The sequence below is a fragment of the Crotalus tigris genome, unplaced genomic scaffold (genome assembly GCF_016545835.1).
Source record: "Crotalus tigris isolate CLP2741 ecotype Arizona unplaced genomic scaffold, ASM1654583v1 scf7180000023625.2024221, whole genome shotgun sequence".
NCBI classification, from domain to species: domain Eukaryota; kingdom Metazoa; phylum Chordata; class Lepidosauria; order Squamata; family Viperidae; genus Crotalus; species Crotalus tigris.
In genome coordinates, this window is record NW_024100087.1 from 1,555,172 (window position 1) to 1,572,981 (window position 17,810).

The following is a 17,810-nucleotide window of genomic DNA, read 5'->3' on the forward strand; positions in this document are numbered from 1 at the left end:
AGGTAATGAGTGGAGGACAGAGGAGCCTCTTAAAGAAGAAGTTACAGATCTGTGAGAGCCAGAAATCTTGCTTGTTTGTAGGTGACCACATACTTATTTTCCACCATAATTTGCAAATAAATTCTTGCCAGATCAGACAATGTGATTGTCTGGATTTGTTTTCTCATTTTGTCTCTCATAGTTGAGGTCTACCTATGATGACAATTACAGGCTTCTCTCATCTTTTTAAGTAGGAGAACTTGCACAATTGGTGGCTGATTAAATACTTTTTTGCCCCACTGTATATCTTCCAGCTTGTTGAGACTTTAAGGAAAAATTCTGATGGGTGTCTACACTGTTCTTGTTTAGTTTCTTTATTGAAAATATATGTGCTTTTGTTTTAAAAATAATAGGACATCTCTTAGCATGCCACATAGATTTCTTTTTCCACCTGAAAGTACTCACAATGGCCTTTTTAAAGAAACTCAAGGAAGGGTGTTAACTTGATCAATGCTGTGCAGGAAGGAAGGTATCTTCCTACTATTTTTCAGCATGACTTTCACTGACATGATCAGGCTGGGAAAAGTCTTATTGGCTGAGAGCCCAGGACAACCATGCAATATCTCTAGTCAACTGGAACTCAAACTATCCTGCCTAAGGGAAAAGTAGAACATAAAAAACAATTTGGGATACATACTGTGGCTTAAATGCATCCAGCTGAAAATATATGTAGAAATTTTAAATCTGCAGGCAAGCTATTTTTTTAAAGAAATGTTAGTGTAATGTATAATAAAATATTTTTGTTATATAAATGTTAATGATTAAAAAGGGGTCTTTGTTAGCCAATAATATAATCATATTTTTGTATTATTCTAAGGATTAAATAACAGTTTCTGTTAGGAATATAGTATGTAATTGAATATGTGGAACTCAAAATTTAACTAACGTTCTGTGATCTGTCCAATAAATAGTGGCTTCAAAAGCCTTCTGAATAGGGAAGTGTAACCTTTCTTCTCTAGAATGAATTCCCTTATTTTTGTATCATTTGCAAAATTTATAATTATATTTGCTAACACTTAGCCTAACTATGTTGAATCCTGTAATATAACAGTAGAAACTTTTGTCTAGGTTGCTGCAGAATCATTGATCTATATTTTAATACTACATTTCAACTGGTTCTTTTCCTATAAGCCAACATTTTTAATCTTCTCTAGTCAAATCTCATTGGACATCTTGTCAAATATTTTGCTGAGCTCTAAGTACACAATGTCCATTACTTTTCTGTGTTCAATGAAACCAGTCAATATATCAAAAATATCTTGGTTTGACATGATTTAGCACATATTGATAAACCATTGCTAGTTTGCTTTTCTAAATGCTTACAGAATGACTACTTAATAGTCTATGGAGATTCTCAATCATCCAGTCATCCAGGTCATAATTATCCCAAAGATACTTTTTCACGAGGCAATTGTTCTTTTTTTTTTCCTTTGAAGATGTTTCACTTCTCATCCAAGAAGCTTCTTTAGTTCTGACTGGATGGTGGAAGAATGGAAGGATTTATACTCCTTGGCGCAGACTAATACCATACCAATAGTATGACAAAGAAGCAATGATGGTGCATTGGAATATCTGCTAAATATACCATTTTCTGGCAAATAAAAACTGGTGGGACCACAAAATTGTGATAAAAATAAAGAAGCTATAGAGCTCTAGGGCTTTATTATAATATTCAAACAGACAAGCACCTGCCACATAACAGCCCTTGCATATTTTATTTTGTATCATTTGGGGTTTAAGCTGCATTGTATTAGAGAAGTATACTACTTTTATAAGTAGTATATAAGTATTCATTTTATTTATTAACCTTTCCTGATATATTAATAAGTCTTCTTTATGACTTTGTTACTATAGGCATTGATACGGCCTGGTCGATTTGACAGAATTATATATGTTCCTTTGCCTGATGAAGCCACTCGCAGAGAAATCTTCAAAATTCAGTTTTGTAATATGCCAGTATCTTCTGAGGTCAATCTGGATGAGCTTGTCATACAAACAGAAAAGTATTCAGGAGCAGAGGTAATATTTTTCCTAAATGAAAACTTGAAACTGTTATGCTTTGTACTTTATTGTGTTCGTCCTTGTGTTGTTGCTGTTAGTTGCGAAGTCATGTCTGACCTGTCGCGACCCCATGGATAACGTTCCTCCAGGCTTTCCTCTTCTGGAGCCCATTTAAGCTCATGCCTACTGCTTCAGTGACTCCATCCAGCCACCTCATTCTCTGTCGTCCCCTTCTTCTATTGCCCTCAATCTTTCCCAGCATTAGGCTCTTCTCCAGTGAGTCCTTCCTTCTCATTAGATGGCCAAAGTACTTGAATTTCAACTTCAGGATCTGGCCTTCTAAAGAGCAGTCGGGGTTGATCTCTTCTAAGACTGACCGGTTTGAACGCTTTGCAGTCCAGGGGACTCGCAGGAGTCTTCTCCAGCACCATAGTTCAAAGGCCTCAATTCTTTGTTGCTCAGCCTTTCTTATGGTCCAACTTTCACAGCCATACATTGCAACTGGGAAAACCATGGTCTGGACTATACATATTGTTGGCAGGGTAATGTCTCTGCTTTTTAGTATGCTGTCTAGATTTGCCATAGCTTTCCTCCCCAGAAGCAAGCGTCTTTTAATTTCTTGGCTGCAGTCTCCATCTGGGTTGATCTTGGAGCCCAGGAAGATAAAATCTGTCACTACCTCCATTTCTTCCCCATCTATTTTCCAGGAAGTGAGAGTACCGGATGCCATGATCTTGGTTTTCTTAATGTTGAGTTTCAAGCTAACTTTTGCACTCTCCTTCTTCACCCACATGAAGAGGCTCTTTAGTTCCTCTTCACTTTCTGCCATTAGAGTGTAATCATCTGCATATCTTAGGTTGTTGATATTTCTCCTGGCAATCTTAATTCCAGCTTTTGATTCATCTAGCCCTGCCTTTCTCATGATGTGCTCTGTATATAAGTTAAATAGGCATGGTGACAGAATACAGCCTTGCCGGACTCCTTTCCCAATTTTGAACCAATCAGTGGTTCCGTGTCCAGTTCTCACAGTTGTTTCTTGACCCGCATATAGTTTCTCAAGAGACAAATAAGATAGTCTGGTACTCCCATCTCTTTAAGAACTTGCCACAATTTGTTGTGATTCACACAATCAAAGACTTTAGCATAGTCAATGAAGCAGAAGTAGATGTTTTTCTGGAACTCCCTAGCTTTCTCCATGATCCAGCATATGTTGGCAATTTATCTCTAGTTCCTCTGCCTCTTCGAAAATTCTTCCTTGTAATACAGTGAATTAAATGAATATTTGTGCATTCACAAATTGTTGTAAAATCTACTATATCTTGATCAGCCTAACCTCAGCTCCTCCTACTCTTCAAGGAACTGCCATTTGCGTCAACAGGATTTCCATATAGCAGTTAATAGAAACATAATATGAAAATGGTGCATGCATGCAGTGCTTTGTTCTGTGAGTTCAGTGCGTATGAACTGTTTTTGCATAAATTCTTCAGTGGACAATGCATAACTTTAATCACTTTTCAAACATCCAAATGTGACATTTGTTTTTAGACTGTTGCAGTCCTATAACAGAAGCGTAATCTCTTTTCAAAGGAAAATCTAAATAAAAATAATGGGCTAAAGAAAAGACTTAAAACATTTTTAAATGTTGGCATTTTGCAAGTGTACAATTTTTACCCTTGTTTAAACATTTCACATACAAAAAAGTACTATCAGTGTTTATTTTTATATCAATGAATATGCGCTTAAAACCAGAGCCTTCTGATTTAATTAACAAATATTTGGAATATTTGAATAATTGAATATTTTCAGGTTTCCAATATTTGATTTTCTTTTTTTAAATGCAACTTGCATTATAAGGTCTCCAGATGTCAGGTAAAAAGGTCTTTTAGAAGTATTTTAGAAGCTTTTGTAGTTATTTCTATTTTAAATTTTACACTCTAGCTGTGATTTCTAATGTTTCCCTTAATTTAAAATGCTTTAAAGTCAAACTGATTTATAGATTTGTATTCAGTAGCTGATGTGCCATATCCTTTTTTAATTCTTTCCAATACAATAGAATGCTGGAAAGAAATGTTTTTCAGTTCTGGCTTTAAATCACGTGTCACATTTGTGAGATAGGTGGCTATAAAAATTTGATGAATGAATGAATAATAAATAAATAAAAATGCTATCTCAAATTTACCCATAGAATATGGAATGGGGTTTTTTTTCCCTTGCTGCTGCTCCTGCTTTTCTCTATATTCATAACAAATTCATCTCTCTTGTATAAGTAGAAAATAAAATTATATGAATCCTGATAGATGCTGTATTGCTAATGTTGTTGTTGGAAATTGTCTTATCCAGAAAGAATAATATAGCAACAACAGCAATAATAACTGCAGCAATAAAAGAGTGAACATGGATGAAATATTTCTTGGCCTAATCAAATCTTGTGTCTTTTTAAAAGATAGGAACATACAGTAGATTAAACTATTTTTGTGTGCCTTCAAATCAATGTTGACGGTCAGCTGCCTGGAGATATCACTGCAGTTTCTTTGGCAATATTTCAGAATTGCCCCCTTCCTAGGGCTGAGAAAGATTGACTATTGCAGTGGTTCTCAACCTTTTTAATGGCGTGACCCCAACTGGTCATAAGTTGAGGACTACTCAACCGGTTGTAAGTCGAGGACTACCCAACCAGTTGTAAGTCAAGGACTACCCAACCAGTTGTAAGTTGAGGACTTTCCCTGCCCGGGAGCACCGCGCATGCGTGGTGCTGCCCCCTGCACCGGCCGAGGCGTAGCTGGCAAGGGACAGCGATGGCGCAGGGTGACCACCGGCTGGGCCACCAGCTGGCCCAGCCCAAGGGAGGTAAGACACCCGCCGGGCCCCACGTGCGGCACCAACTCTCCCTGCGCCCGCCGGCCTCCCACCTCCCACCCCTGGCCCTCTTTTACTTACATTTTTAGTAGTTGCTCAGCAGGGAGGGGTGGAAACTTCCAGACATCTCGCCTTCGCTGCAGACAACCTGCAGCACCGTTTGCAGAATGGGACTTTTGGCGGGTTCAGCAGGGCAGAGACAGCCTGGAAAATTCCTATTGGCTTTTGAAAGCCAATAGAATTAGACTCTATTCAAGAGAGTCTATTCTATTGGCTTTCAAAAGCCAATAGAATAAAAGGGAGTAGCATAGCTAAGGAAAAGGGGGAAAAAATGGTGGACTGCATTGTTTGGCGACCCCCGTGAAATGGTCGTTCGACCCCAAATGGGGTCCCGACCCACAGGTTGAGAACCACTGGACTATCGGCTCAAGGTCAGCTGGCTGGCTTTGTGTCTAAGGCAAGACTAAAAGTCACTAGCTCAGTGCTTTAACCATTACACCAAACTGGCTCTCAACTTTGTCTTAGATCTGATTTATAAAATAAATGTATTGTTTATTTTTCAGGAATAGAAAAAAATCTTCTTAGCAACTATTCTTTGTAATCTTGGGATTAATTACAATATTTGTATTCAAGAAATTAATATTAAAAGCATTCTGAAAAGGCTCCCAGCTTTGTGTTAAATAATGTATCATGTGTTAAACAATTGTGTTAAATGATATATCATATAGTCAGCTTACCCTCCCATTTCTCTTCCTCCAAAACCCTTAAATGTGAGAAAAGCCCATAAATTTATCAAATTTATCATATTTATCATTATATATATATATATATATATGTAGGTCTTTGGTTGTTCGGGTTTTCTCCCACGTAAAATTGGAAGTGTCTTGGCGACGTTTCGACGAAGTCCCATTCGTCATCTTCAGGCTGGTGCTTTCATCTTCGTGCCTCGAGCAGCAGTGTGTGGTCTTGGCTGTTTCTTCCTTTTAACTGCCAGTGGAGGTATGAACTGATTGGGTGGGAGCTTGGCTGTGTTCTGATTGGGTGGAGGTGTGTTCTGATTGGTTAGGGGCTTGGCTGTGCTCTGATTGGCTGGGGGTTGGCTGTGCTCTGATTGGCTGGGGGGTTGGCTGTGCTCTGATTGGCTGGGGGAGTGTTCTGTTTGGTTGTGCTCAGGTTAGTCTGAGTTGCAGAGGGATTCAAGATTTTGGGCTGCCCTGCAATTCCTTGGCTTCGCGTTCGTGGTCGTGCTTCCTCTTCATGGAGGGTGTCAGTTTGCTTCATGTATGGATTGGGGGGTTTAAAGTGGCTAATGATGCAGCTGTGGTCTGGCTTCTGGTTTGTGGTCGTGCCTCATAGTCAGTGTGGCTTTGGGTTTGTTTTTTTGCGTGGATGTTTGGTGGTGACCTCCTGTGTGGTTTTTGTGAGTGTGGGTCTGGTATCATTTTTTGTGTTAGGGAGTCGTTTGTCAATGAGGGCGGGTTTCCAAATGGCTGGTAGGCGGGAGGTATCATCTCGCTTGTTCATGCTGTGTTCTGTTTGGTTGTGCTCAGGTTAGTCTGAGTTGCAGAGGGGTTTAAGATTTTGGGCTGCCTTGCTATTTTTTGGCTTCGCGTTCGTGGTCGTGCCTCCTCTTCATGGGGGGTGTCAGTTTGCTTCATGTATGGATTGGAGGGGTTTAAAGTGGCTAATGATGCAGCTGTGGTCTGGCTTCTGGTTTGTGGTCGTGCCTCGTCATCGGTGTGGCTTTGGGTTTGTTTTTTGCGTGGATGTGTGGTGGTGCCCTCCTGTGTGGTTTTTGTGAGTGTGGGTCTGGTATCATTTTTTGTGTTAGGGAGTCGTTTGTCAATAAGGGCGGGTTTCCAAATGGCTGGTAGGCAGGAGGTATCATCTCACTTGTTCATGCTGTGTTGGCGTTTTTCTATCTCGATGGCTTCTCTGATTATTCTGTTATTAAAATGTTCACTTTTGGCAATGGTTCTGGTATTTTTAAAGTCAATTTCATGTCCTGTGGCTTTAGGTGTTGGACCAGGGAAGATGTTGGTTCCTCTTTTTTGACTGAGTTCTTATGTTCTTCAATGCGTGCACTTATTCTTCTGTTGGTTTGTCCGATGTATATGGTGGGACAAGTTGTGCATGGGATTTCGTATACTCCTTGATTTTCTAATTCAATTTTATCTTTGGGGTTTCTAAGGATGGTGGATATTTTTCTGTTTGTGCAGAATGCTGTTTTGATGTGGTGTTTATGGAGGATTTTACTGATTCTGTCTGTGGTGCCTTTTATGTATGGGAGGAGGGCTTTGCCGTTTTCTTGTTCTTTGTCTTGGATTTTAGTGGGGGTTTCTTTTTGGATTAGGTTTGTAATCTTATTTCTATGGAATCCATTGGATGTTAGTACATTTGTGAGAGTGTGTAGTTCGGGTTTTAGGTGTTGTTCGTCAGCTAAGCGTTTTGTTCTGGAGATGAGTGTCTTGGCTACAGAGTTGATCTGTGCTGGGTGGTGGTGTGAGAGAGCGTGCAGATAGCGGTTTGTGTGTGTTTTCTTCTGGTAGATGGTGTGTCCTCGGGAGCCATTGGATTTCTTGTAGACTAAGACATCCAGGAAGGGAAGTTGGTTATTAGCTTCTGTTTCCATGGTGAACTGTATTTTGGGGTGTAGGCTGTTGAGGTGTGTGAGGAAGTTGTCCATTTTTTCTTTCCCATGTGGCCAGATTATGAAGGTGTCGTCTACATATCTGAGCCAGAGTTTGGGTTTGTGATCCGATTTTTCTAGAGCTTGGGTTTCAAAGTGTTCCATGTAGAGGTTGGCAATGACAGGTGAGAGGGGTGATCCCATGGGTGCTCCTTCTGTTTGTTTGTATTTTGGTCCATTATAGATGAAGTATGTGTTGGATAGGCAGTGGTTGGTCAGATCTAAGATGTGTTTGGGGGGGGGTTATAATGGACAAAAATACATACATACATACATACATACATACATACATACATACATACATACATACATACATATATATATATATATATATATATATATAAAATCATTTGTGTTTATGATTTTATCCTGGTGATCACCTTATTTTATTTCACATTATGTGTATACCCGGAATTCATGTTTTTAATGCCATAAAGGATACACACACACACACACACACACACACACACACATCTAGAGGACATCTAGAGGACCAAGTGTAAATTTTTTCTTCTTTGTTAGGTAATAATTCACATGGGTGACAGAGAGCATGCAAAACAATATACTGATATATCTTTACTCAAGTTGCAACACTTTCATGTTGCATGCCAGGAATATAACTAAACAGCACCTCTATACCAATCTTCCTAAATTTTAATCTTAGAAGCATCTGACTAAAATTATCAAGAATGGTATTAATAATTTCAGTAAAAGAATATTAGCAGTTTTATTACTTTTAAAAAGCTGTGCAGTAGGGCTATGCATATTTTGAAAATAATTCAGAAGTAGTGCTTCAGATTTGAGCAGGAGCACAGCACTTCATTGATTTTTATTAAGACAGCTTGTCATTTTTATAATTTCTGTGCAAACCTGACAAAAAGTTATGGCTCCTTTAAGAGATACTTCTTTAAATTTTCATGGACAATCCCCTTCACATCAGTCTTTGACAAAGACTAGTATATTACCGTGTTTCCTTGAAAGTAAGACCTACCCCCAAAATAAGCCCAGGCGCACACCTAAAAATCAAGCTAGGGTGTGAATGGTGGTGTGGAGCTGCCCCACATGCCCTGCACTCATTTACCTTGCTGCTAGGCCTCTCCTCGCCAGCCCACTTCTTCTGCAGTGTCCCCAAGCCTGCATTTCTCAGTCAGAATCCTTTCAGAAGGCCACTGCAGCTGAGAACCAAGCTATGGATCGGTTCTTAACTGCAGTGGCCTTCCGGAAAGGCCATGACTGAAAAATGCAAGCCAGAGCTCCATTCTCAGCTGCAAAATGAAGCTGTTTCTTTGGCCATAGAAGAAGTGGGACAGCTGGGCGAGGCTGTTGGTGCTGGAGGTGAGTGGAAAAGACACACACCACTGAAAATAAGACCTGATGCTTCCTTTGGAGGCAAAAGAAAAAAAATGGGTCTTATTTTCGGGGAAACATGGTATCTAAACTGAAAAGTTTATATATTTATTGTTTAAACTTGCTCAGGATATATGAGGTTTGTCCTTGCTTGATTTTTGTCTGTTGAAAATTAATTCTGGCATACCAGCTGAAACTGTGATCAATTTTGGCAGAAGTCTAATCATTCTGAACATGTGCCATATTTTTTCTATATTAATCTTAGCCTGCTTTCAAGCTAGTAGTGAAGCATACTGCATGCCAGAAGAAGCTAAGAAAGAATTATCCACACATTATCTTTCAAAATTATCTGTGATGGATATTCAGTATAAATTACTAGAATTGCTAATGAGAACACAAATCAGTATTTCCAGTCCAGCATATGGAACAATATTTGTGTGTCCTCACTAGGAAAATATCTAGTAAGCTAAGTAAAAGTAACTAAAACTCCAGTAAATAAAAGAATTATGGGTATTTATAACCTGCATAAATTAGTATGAGAATAATCACATTTATAGCCAGATAGTAATAGAAAAGGATGCTTACCAAAATAAAGAAAAAAGAAAAATGGTAACACTTTATGTTCTGATTATGTATTTCTAATACTTAACAGAAATTTTAAATACTGTCCTATTAAGGGAAGGCTAATGCAGAAAGAATATAGTAATATAGTGTCCTAAAAATCATTTCTACTCTTTCCAGTTGAATTAGGAATATTTAGATTCCTGCTTAATTGACTGATTGGTCTGATCCATTAAACATTTCAACAGTGTCATTATATAGGTTACCACAAGGTGGCACTGGACTTAGTTTATATCGGGATGGGATCAAGATTACTATTTTGTTCTCATTGAAAGGAAAATCCATTTGCCATTACTATTTTCCAAGAGTTTTTCATCCTCAGTTTAGAATATTAAGGGGAGAAATAATCTATGCTCTTGTCTAGCTTGTGGAATGTTGTATCAGTACAGTAAAAGCTTCGGATGTAATGTTATTATAAGTTATTTTGCATTTTTTAGAATGGTTAAAGTTACTATATATCGATAGACCTTCAAAGAAATTAAGCTGTTTTTAATTTCCTGAATATTCCAGACTAATATTTAAAAATCTATTTCCTATTAATTGATACAATGTTTCCTTTTTTCAAATTTCATAAGTAGAATTCATTTCTATCAACTACAGCATAGATAATTAAAAATAGTAAGCCATTTGAGTGTAGTTCATGAACAAATGCCTGTATCTGTACATGAACATAAAATTAAAAGCACTGTGTCATGATTCTGATAGATGAAACTCTTCAAAAGAACTGCTAGCCCATGGGCCGGATGCGTCACGTGGAAGCCACACCCACCCCATTGCCGGCAATGGCAAAACTGTCCTGATACGTTGCGCAATGTCACGTGACATCACGAGTTTGACATGTCTGCCTTAAAGGACCTTTTATTCAAGAAACAAAGTATCAGCACTACATAGTTGAAACCAGAAACTAAATTCCCCTCCCCGGGATACAAAGTAACAAAGTGTAATTCCGTCCTCCAATAAACAGTTATAAATCACATTCCCCAATTAGCTTGAAATGCCAGCTTTCTCCCCAGCTCTCCAGCCCGCCAAAACAGTATCAGCTCTGGGCCCAATGTCCTTGGGTTCCCACGATTATATTATTATTGTTATGACTAGCTGGACTCTCATTCCTATTTCCCCTCCCAGCAGCAACTAATTCTAAAAGCAACAGAGAAAATGGCTGCATTTCCATTTGTTGTCAAAGCAAGAACATCCAATGTTTGCAGCGTTGATGCAATGTGCAATTAAATAACTGTATGACTGGAATTTGTGGGCATCTCTCCTTTTAAAAGAATTTTTATATTCTATAAAAATATTTTAACATGCTGTCATAATGGAAGATTGCTTGCTGATCAATAATGTAAAGAATGAATATTTATGTCCTAACTGTTTTGTTTAATTAACACTACAGCACTATGCTTGACAATAGTAGAAGGAAAGAGAATGCCAAAAAATGTTTTCAGAAATACAGTTCAGTGTGACCACCACAGTCACTTAGGTGAGATGGGTGGTGTATAAATTTAATAAAGAAATAATAAATAAATAACCAAATGAATAATTTTACAGGTTAATTAGAAAGAAAACTTTCTTCAGGTTTGACTGTTGACTTACAAAGTGGCTCCTGAGCAGCCCCCTAAATGCAAATTTGTTTACTTATTTATTTGTTGATTAAATTTATATGGTACCTATCTCATTATCCAGTGGCTTACAGTGAAAAGCGGCAAATACATTTCACATACCCAGAAGTCAAAGATGTGATTGAAATGCACAGATATAATCAAGCTGTCTTGGAAACTTAATTTAAATTTATAGTTTTCTGCCTTCATAGCTAATGATGGCACAGGAATAGTTCATCTAAGTAATTTCTGGAGATGTTATACGTCTTTTCCCATAATATTGATGAAGTCAATCTTTTCCATCTAGATGACAGGCACATGTGTAAGCATAGTTATAGAAACAGATGTGCACACATAAATCTTTATATACATTCTTCATATTTTCTTTCTTGTTTCTTTAATATGCCTCCTTTGCATTTTTAATGCGGTATGGAGAGCAAGGACAAGGAGATAGAAATTGATATTTTTTCACCATCTTGTGTAAAAGTATCATTTGATAATGTCAGTGTATGCTTATGTACATATAAATCATACATAAAGTGTGTGGGAGGGTGTATGTGTGAGGTGTTTTGTATATGAGGTGTGTGTGTGTGTGTGTGTGTGTGTAAAGGTGGGATCCAAATAAATACATAAATATACAGATATTGGAAAAAACTATTGGTCCATTCTTTTTATTTCATAGTCCATAGAGCATACATTTTGCTATTATGAAATCAGAAATTATACCTACAGCAGTGAGTTAATAAGTCAATAAGTTCTTTGCTTATTAGGAACTGTTAGACATTCTGTAAAAAAGCCAAACACAATAGTGGACTTTTCCAAGCGTCCAATTATTTAATTTCACCTTCCATATTTTTTTTCCATTTGTTCATATTAAGTTGTAAAAAAAAAAAGTCTTCAACATAGCATCTAAAAGAGGAAACTGCATACTGTAACCACCTACAAAAAAGAGAAAGTAGCTTTCTGTCACCCTGCTGTGCTTCCCATTGCTTTTCCCCTTCCAGTCTTCCCGAGGGCCATGCCTCTTTATTATTCTCTTTCTGGCAGTGCTTCATGGTAAAGAAAAAACATGTTGCTTTTTACAAGGAGTTAGAAATTTAATTCTGGAAGGAAATAGAAAGTCTTTTGGAGAACTAAAATTGTTTTGTTTCTTCAGGTTAGTTTTAAAAATATGCTGTAAGCAAAACTGTTCTTACAAATTCATTGTAATAGTTAATCAAATTATATTATAATGAAACATATATCATTGTAATCAAAATATATTGATTTTGATTATGTGTCATAAAGTTATTGTTGAACTTATGACCATATAGATAGGATTTCTTCTTGAGGATCCATCCATAATTACAATAATTATCCGTAATTTGAACTTTTAATTCTTCTAACAGTGTATTCATTGCCACTGAAACTATCAATCCATCCTACTATTGGTGGTGTTCTTCTCTTTCTATCACCTTTCCTGGCATTAGAGCCTTCTCCAGAAAGCTAGACCTTTTCATAATGTGTCTGAAGTAGGATAAAATTTGAGATTGGTCATTTGTGCTTTCAGTTAGAACTCTGGGCTGATTTGTTCAGTGGCCCATTTGGCTACAAATTTATTGAATAAGTTTACTATAATTATCACTGTAATCATCATAAACAATCAGAGCATTAGGATTTTAGTAATCGGATGCCAAAATGAAATGAAATGTTTAAAGTATCGATTTCAACAGAGCATATATATATAGCAAATAAACACAGCCTAATTCATCAGTGTTTCTTTCTAATTTTACAAAAGTTACTGATTGCACAGTTTACAAATGCATAGCTTAGCTCCAATTAAAACTTGATATCATCTATATATACAATATATCTTAAATTGTTGATGATTTTATAATATGTTAAAATGACCTATTGCTGTGTGGTAACCTGCATTACACAAATCTGGTTTAGGTTGCTTGCAAAACTTTTATTTGCTTGAGATTGTAGCCAGCCAAGGAAAAGGGAAAGGAAGTAGAATCAAAAATTAAAAGAGGGTGTCCATAAAAATAACAAATTCATTTTTAGAAAGATTGGGAAGAATATGATTGGCTGAGATCTCACAGCACAACTAGTACAGTAAAAATCATTTAATAATGTGCTGGTTTTTATATTTTTCAGTATACTTTATTCATATTTTTCTTTAGTTTTGATTTGAATTTAGGTGAAAACAGCTATTAGCTGTATAATTCAATGTCACTGAAGTGGCAGTTCTATTGCTTCTGTTTTTGCAATCTAATTTAATAACCTGGGGACATTGGAATTATTATCTGCTACTTCCCATTAAAACATTTACCCATAAAAAAGTGTTACATGGATACCAACATACATATTATACTGAGTTTTAACTTTTAAGTTACTTGGCATTAGGTATATTTAAATTGTAACTATCTGAAGACATATTTTGTTATGATGTTTATTCCAAACAATCCTAGTAAGGAACACATTGTGCTGCCTTACTTGCATTTCTAGTTCTGTGCCAGTTAATCGAAACTGAAGTCAGATGACATCATATTTACATACAACAAAGATAGTAAAAATCTGGAGACTATAAAAAATAGGATATCCAGAAAGATTTTAATTGATGTTGAATGATTTCAAGTGTCTTACTGAGTACATTGGTGTATTTTGAATCTCATGGCTATTTATTTGCATTCTACCATTTATACATAGAAATTTTTGATAGTGTCATGATGGCCAAAATCAGTTCTGTAAATTGCAGGGGTAAAGTGATACAAGTGCCCAAAATGGGAATACATGACCGCAGGAATGTGTGTGGCCATCATAATTCTGAAAATGGCCATAAGTTTTGGTGCCAAGTCCAAGCCCAAAGACGACACAGTGAAATCTAAATAAATCCAAGGCTTCATTTGCTTATACCTAAGAGACAAAATCTCACCAGACTTAAGCTGTACTGGTAGTCCCCCATTCGTTTAGTGGCTGTTTGAAATTACAAGGCCGCTGAAAAAAAGTGATTTATGACTTTTTTCATACTTACGACAGTTGCATCATCCCCATGGTCACCTGATCAAAATTCAGATGCTTCATATTTATGACAGGTTGCAGTGCCCTAGGGTCATGTGATCACCTTTTGCGACTTCTGATATGCAAAGTCAATGGGGAAACTAGATTCACTTAACAGTTGTGTTATTAATTTAAAACTACAGCAATTCACTTAACAACTGTGGCAAAATGTCATAAAATAGGACAAAATTCACTTAACTGTCTTGCTTAGGAACAGAAATGTTGGGCTTAATTGTGGTTGTAAGTCGAGGAATACCTGTAACCTTCTAATCTAATAGATATACCCTGGGAGATTCTAGGGTGGCTTCCCTAAATCTCTTCCTCCCTCCCAAATACCATTCAGGACTTCACAGTCTCTTATTTTCAGCTTCTGTCTGAAATGTACTGCTTCCTCTTTGGGAAACCATGGTGCTCTTGCGAGAATTCCCCCTCCTGTTCCAGCTGCATATTCCATCATATCTGGGAGATCTTATGTAACTTTGAAGACTTATTAAGTGACCGGTCATAAATCAAGGATTGCCTGTATTGTTATAAAACTATGTTATCAATTCTAGCTGAAATTAATATGTGTGCTTATACAAACATAGCTGACAGAGCACAAGTAAGGATGCTCTCTTATAAACTATTGGCAGCAGAATTTTAATCAGTAAATACTAATATTTTTCAGAATGTCATAATTCTAGATGAAGTAAACCAGTGATATTATAACCACTGACTTTTACTGTATCCGCTTTAGTGAAATAGATGTGTTATTTTGCAATGTTGCAATTTATTGTGTTGTTTCAAGTATCTGTCTTTTCAAATCAGGTTCAGTTTGTTGATGGACAATGTGAAGTTTAGTATTAGAAATAAAATTCTGTGTCCTTGACACTTACATTTAAATAACACAGGTTTTCACATCTAATTCCTCAAATATTTTGATAACAGAAAGCATTCTGAGACTTTTCACATCTTGTTTGCTTCTGAACCTAAAGTTTGCCAACTATCTCTAAGCATTTTCGGATGATCAGCATCTACACTACGGATACCCATAGTGAATGAAGTTGCCTTTCCAGTGTTAAGAAAATAATCTGGAATTGTTTCCTACAGTTACTATCTGTATAAAAAATGTGTTCCCTGAATGCTAGAATGTCTTCATAACATTTGACAGCAAAGGCAAATATGCATACCTAATATTAGAGCCATGATAACAGACAAGTGTGCATTATTAGTGCAATATTCAATCTTTGTCAGTTATGAATTGTGACTTTTGAAACCATGAACAGAAAATCATTATGTTTATGTGTAATATGGATAAAACATCCTCTTCCCTTATAATTCATCAGATTTTGGAAGCAATCTGTTGCTTCTTATATACTACATCTTTAATCATTCTGGGCTTGCAATAATATCTGGTACTCACTTTGCTATTCATATTCATAGCAATTTTAATCAATGTAGAGGTTTCTGTATATGGTATCTCTGCTTTCATGAGTCTGTATATGACATTAAATGAATTCGTATGCTATTTGAAAACTTCCTATGCAGCATAGTCAGGAAATATAAATCTCTTTTATATGAAAATTACAGAAGAGTGGTTATATGAAATCACTGCATGATTTGGTTGAACTATCTTTTTACGTACCTTCTGGAAGATCATGAAGATGGGAGAGGTCCTTAGATGAATTATATATTTATTTAAAAGCCTGAAATGTCTCATCCTACTTGCACATGATTCAAGTGTCAATATATTTTCTCCAGGGACAGTCAAAAAAGGCTATTCATAAACATGTAAATCCCCTTTATGGATTACTGCCTTGTCGTGGTGAAGGGGCTTGCGTAACTCAATGAAGCTATAAGCTATGCCGTGCAGGGCCACCCAAGATGGACAGGTTATAGCAGAGAGTTCTGACAAAATGTGATCCACTGGAGAAGGAATGGCAAACCACTCCAGTATCTTTGCCATGAAAACCCCATGGACAGTACTAAAAGGCAAAAAGATATGACGCTGGAAGATGAGCCCCTCAGGTCGGAAGGTGTCCAATATGCTACTGGGGAAGAGCAGAGGGCTAGTACTAGTAGCGCCAGAAAGAATGAAGCGACTGGGCCAAAGCCGAAAGGACGTTCAGCTGTGGATATATCTGGTGGTGAAAGGAAAGTCCGATGCTGTAAAGATTTTTTCTCCATAGGAACCTGGAATGTAAGATCCATGAATCAAGGCAAGCTAGAAGTAGTCAAAAAAGAGATGACAAGACTGAACATCGACATCTTAGGAATCAGCGAACTAAAATGGACAGGAATGTGTGAATTTAACTCAGATGACCATCAGGTATACTACTGTGGGCAAGAATCCCTCAGAAGAAATGGAGTAGCCTTCATAGTCAATAAAAGAATAAGAAAAGCAATACTGGGATACAATCCTCAAAATGACAGAATGATCTCAATTCGAATCCAAGGCAAACCATTCAATATCACAGTAGTCCAAATCTATGGCCCAACCACTGGTGCTGAAGAGGATGAAATTGACCAGTTCTATGAAGCCCTACAGCACCTTATAGAATTAACACCAAAAAATGATGTCCTTATCATCATGGGGGATTGGAATGCTAAGGTAGGAAGCCAAAAGATAACCGAATAACAGGCAAGTTTGGCCTTGGAGTACAAAATGAAGCAGGGCACAGGCTAATAGAATTTTGTCAAGAGAATACGATGGTCATAACAAACACTCTTTTCCAACAACCCAAAAGATGGCTCTACACATGGACATCACCAGACGGCCAACACAGAAATCAGATTGACTATGTGCTCTGCAGCCAAAGATGGAGAAGCTCTATACAGTCAGTAAAAACAAGACCAGGAGCTGACTGTGGCTCAGATCATGAGCTTTTCGTTGCAAAATTTAGGCTTAAATTGAAAAAAGTAGGGAAAAGCACTAGGCCACTCAGTTATGAACTAAATCATATTCCTGATGAATATACAGTAGAGGTGACAAATATATTTAAGGAATTAGATCTGATAGACAGAGTGCCTGAAGAACTATGGATGGAAGTTCGCAACATTGTACAGGAGGTAGCAACTAAAACCATCCCAAAGAAAAAGAAATGCAAGAAAGCAAAATGGCTGTCTGAGGAAGCTTTGCAAAGCAAATAGCTGAGGAAAGAAGGGAAGTGAAAGGCAAAGGAGAAAGAGAAAGATACACCCAATTGAATGCAGAATTCCAGAGAGTAACTAGAAGAGATAAGAATACTTTCTTAAATGAACAGTGCAAAGAAATAGAAGAAAACAACAGAATAGGGAGGACCAGAGATCTCTTCAAGAAAATTGGAGATATGAAGGAAACGTTTCATGCAAAGATGGGCATGATAAAGGACCAAAATGGCAGAGACCTAACAGAGGCAGAAGAGATTAGAAGAGATGGCAAAACTACACAGAAGAACTATACAAGAATGAGCTTAACATCCCAGATAACCACAATGAGATGGTCACTGACCTCGAACCAGACATCCTAGAATGTGAAGTGAAATGGGCCTTAGAAAATCTGAGCAACAACAAAGCTAGTGGAGGTGACAGTATTCCAGCTGAGCTATTCAAAATCTTTTTTTTTTTAATTGAAAATTTTTAGGTTTTACAAAAAGAAAAGA

At 37.1% G+C, this 17,810-nt stretch overlaps 1 protein-coding gene across 2 annotated transcripts in view; it reads left to right on the forward strand.

Moving 5' to 3' along the window:
- The window catches only part of SPATA5 (spermatogenesis associated 5), a 152,957-nt gene that overhangs the window by 119,387 nt on the left and 15,760 nt on the right, over positions 1 to 17,810 (forward strand). For both annotated transcript variants that reach the window (XM_039320179.1, XM_039320180.1), the window contains exon 15: positions 1,894 to 2,058. In XM_039320179.1, coding sequence (XP_039176113.1) covers positions 1,894 to 2,058 — 165 coding nt within the window. The remainder of the gene's footprint in view (positions 1 to 1,893; positions 2,059 to 17,810) is intronic.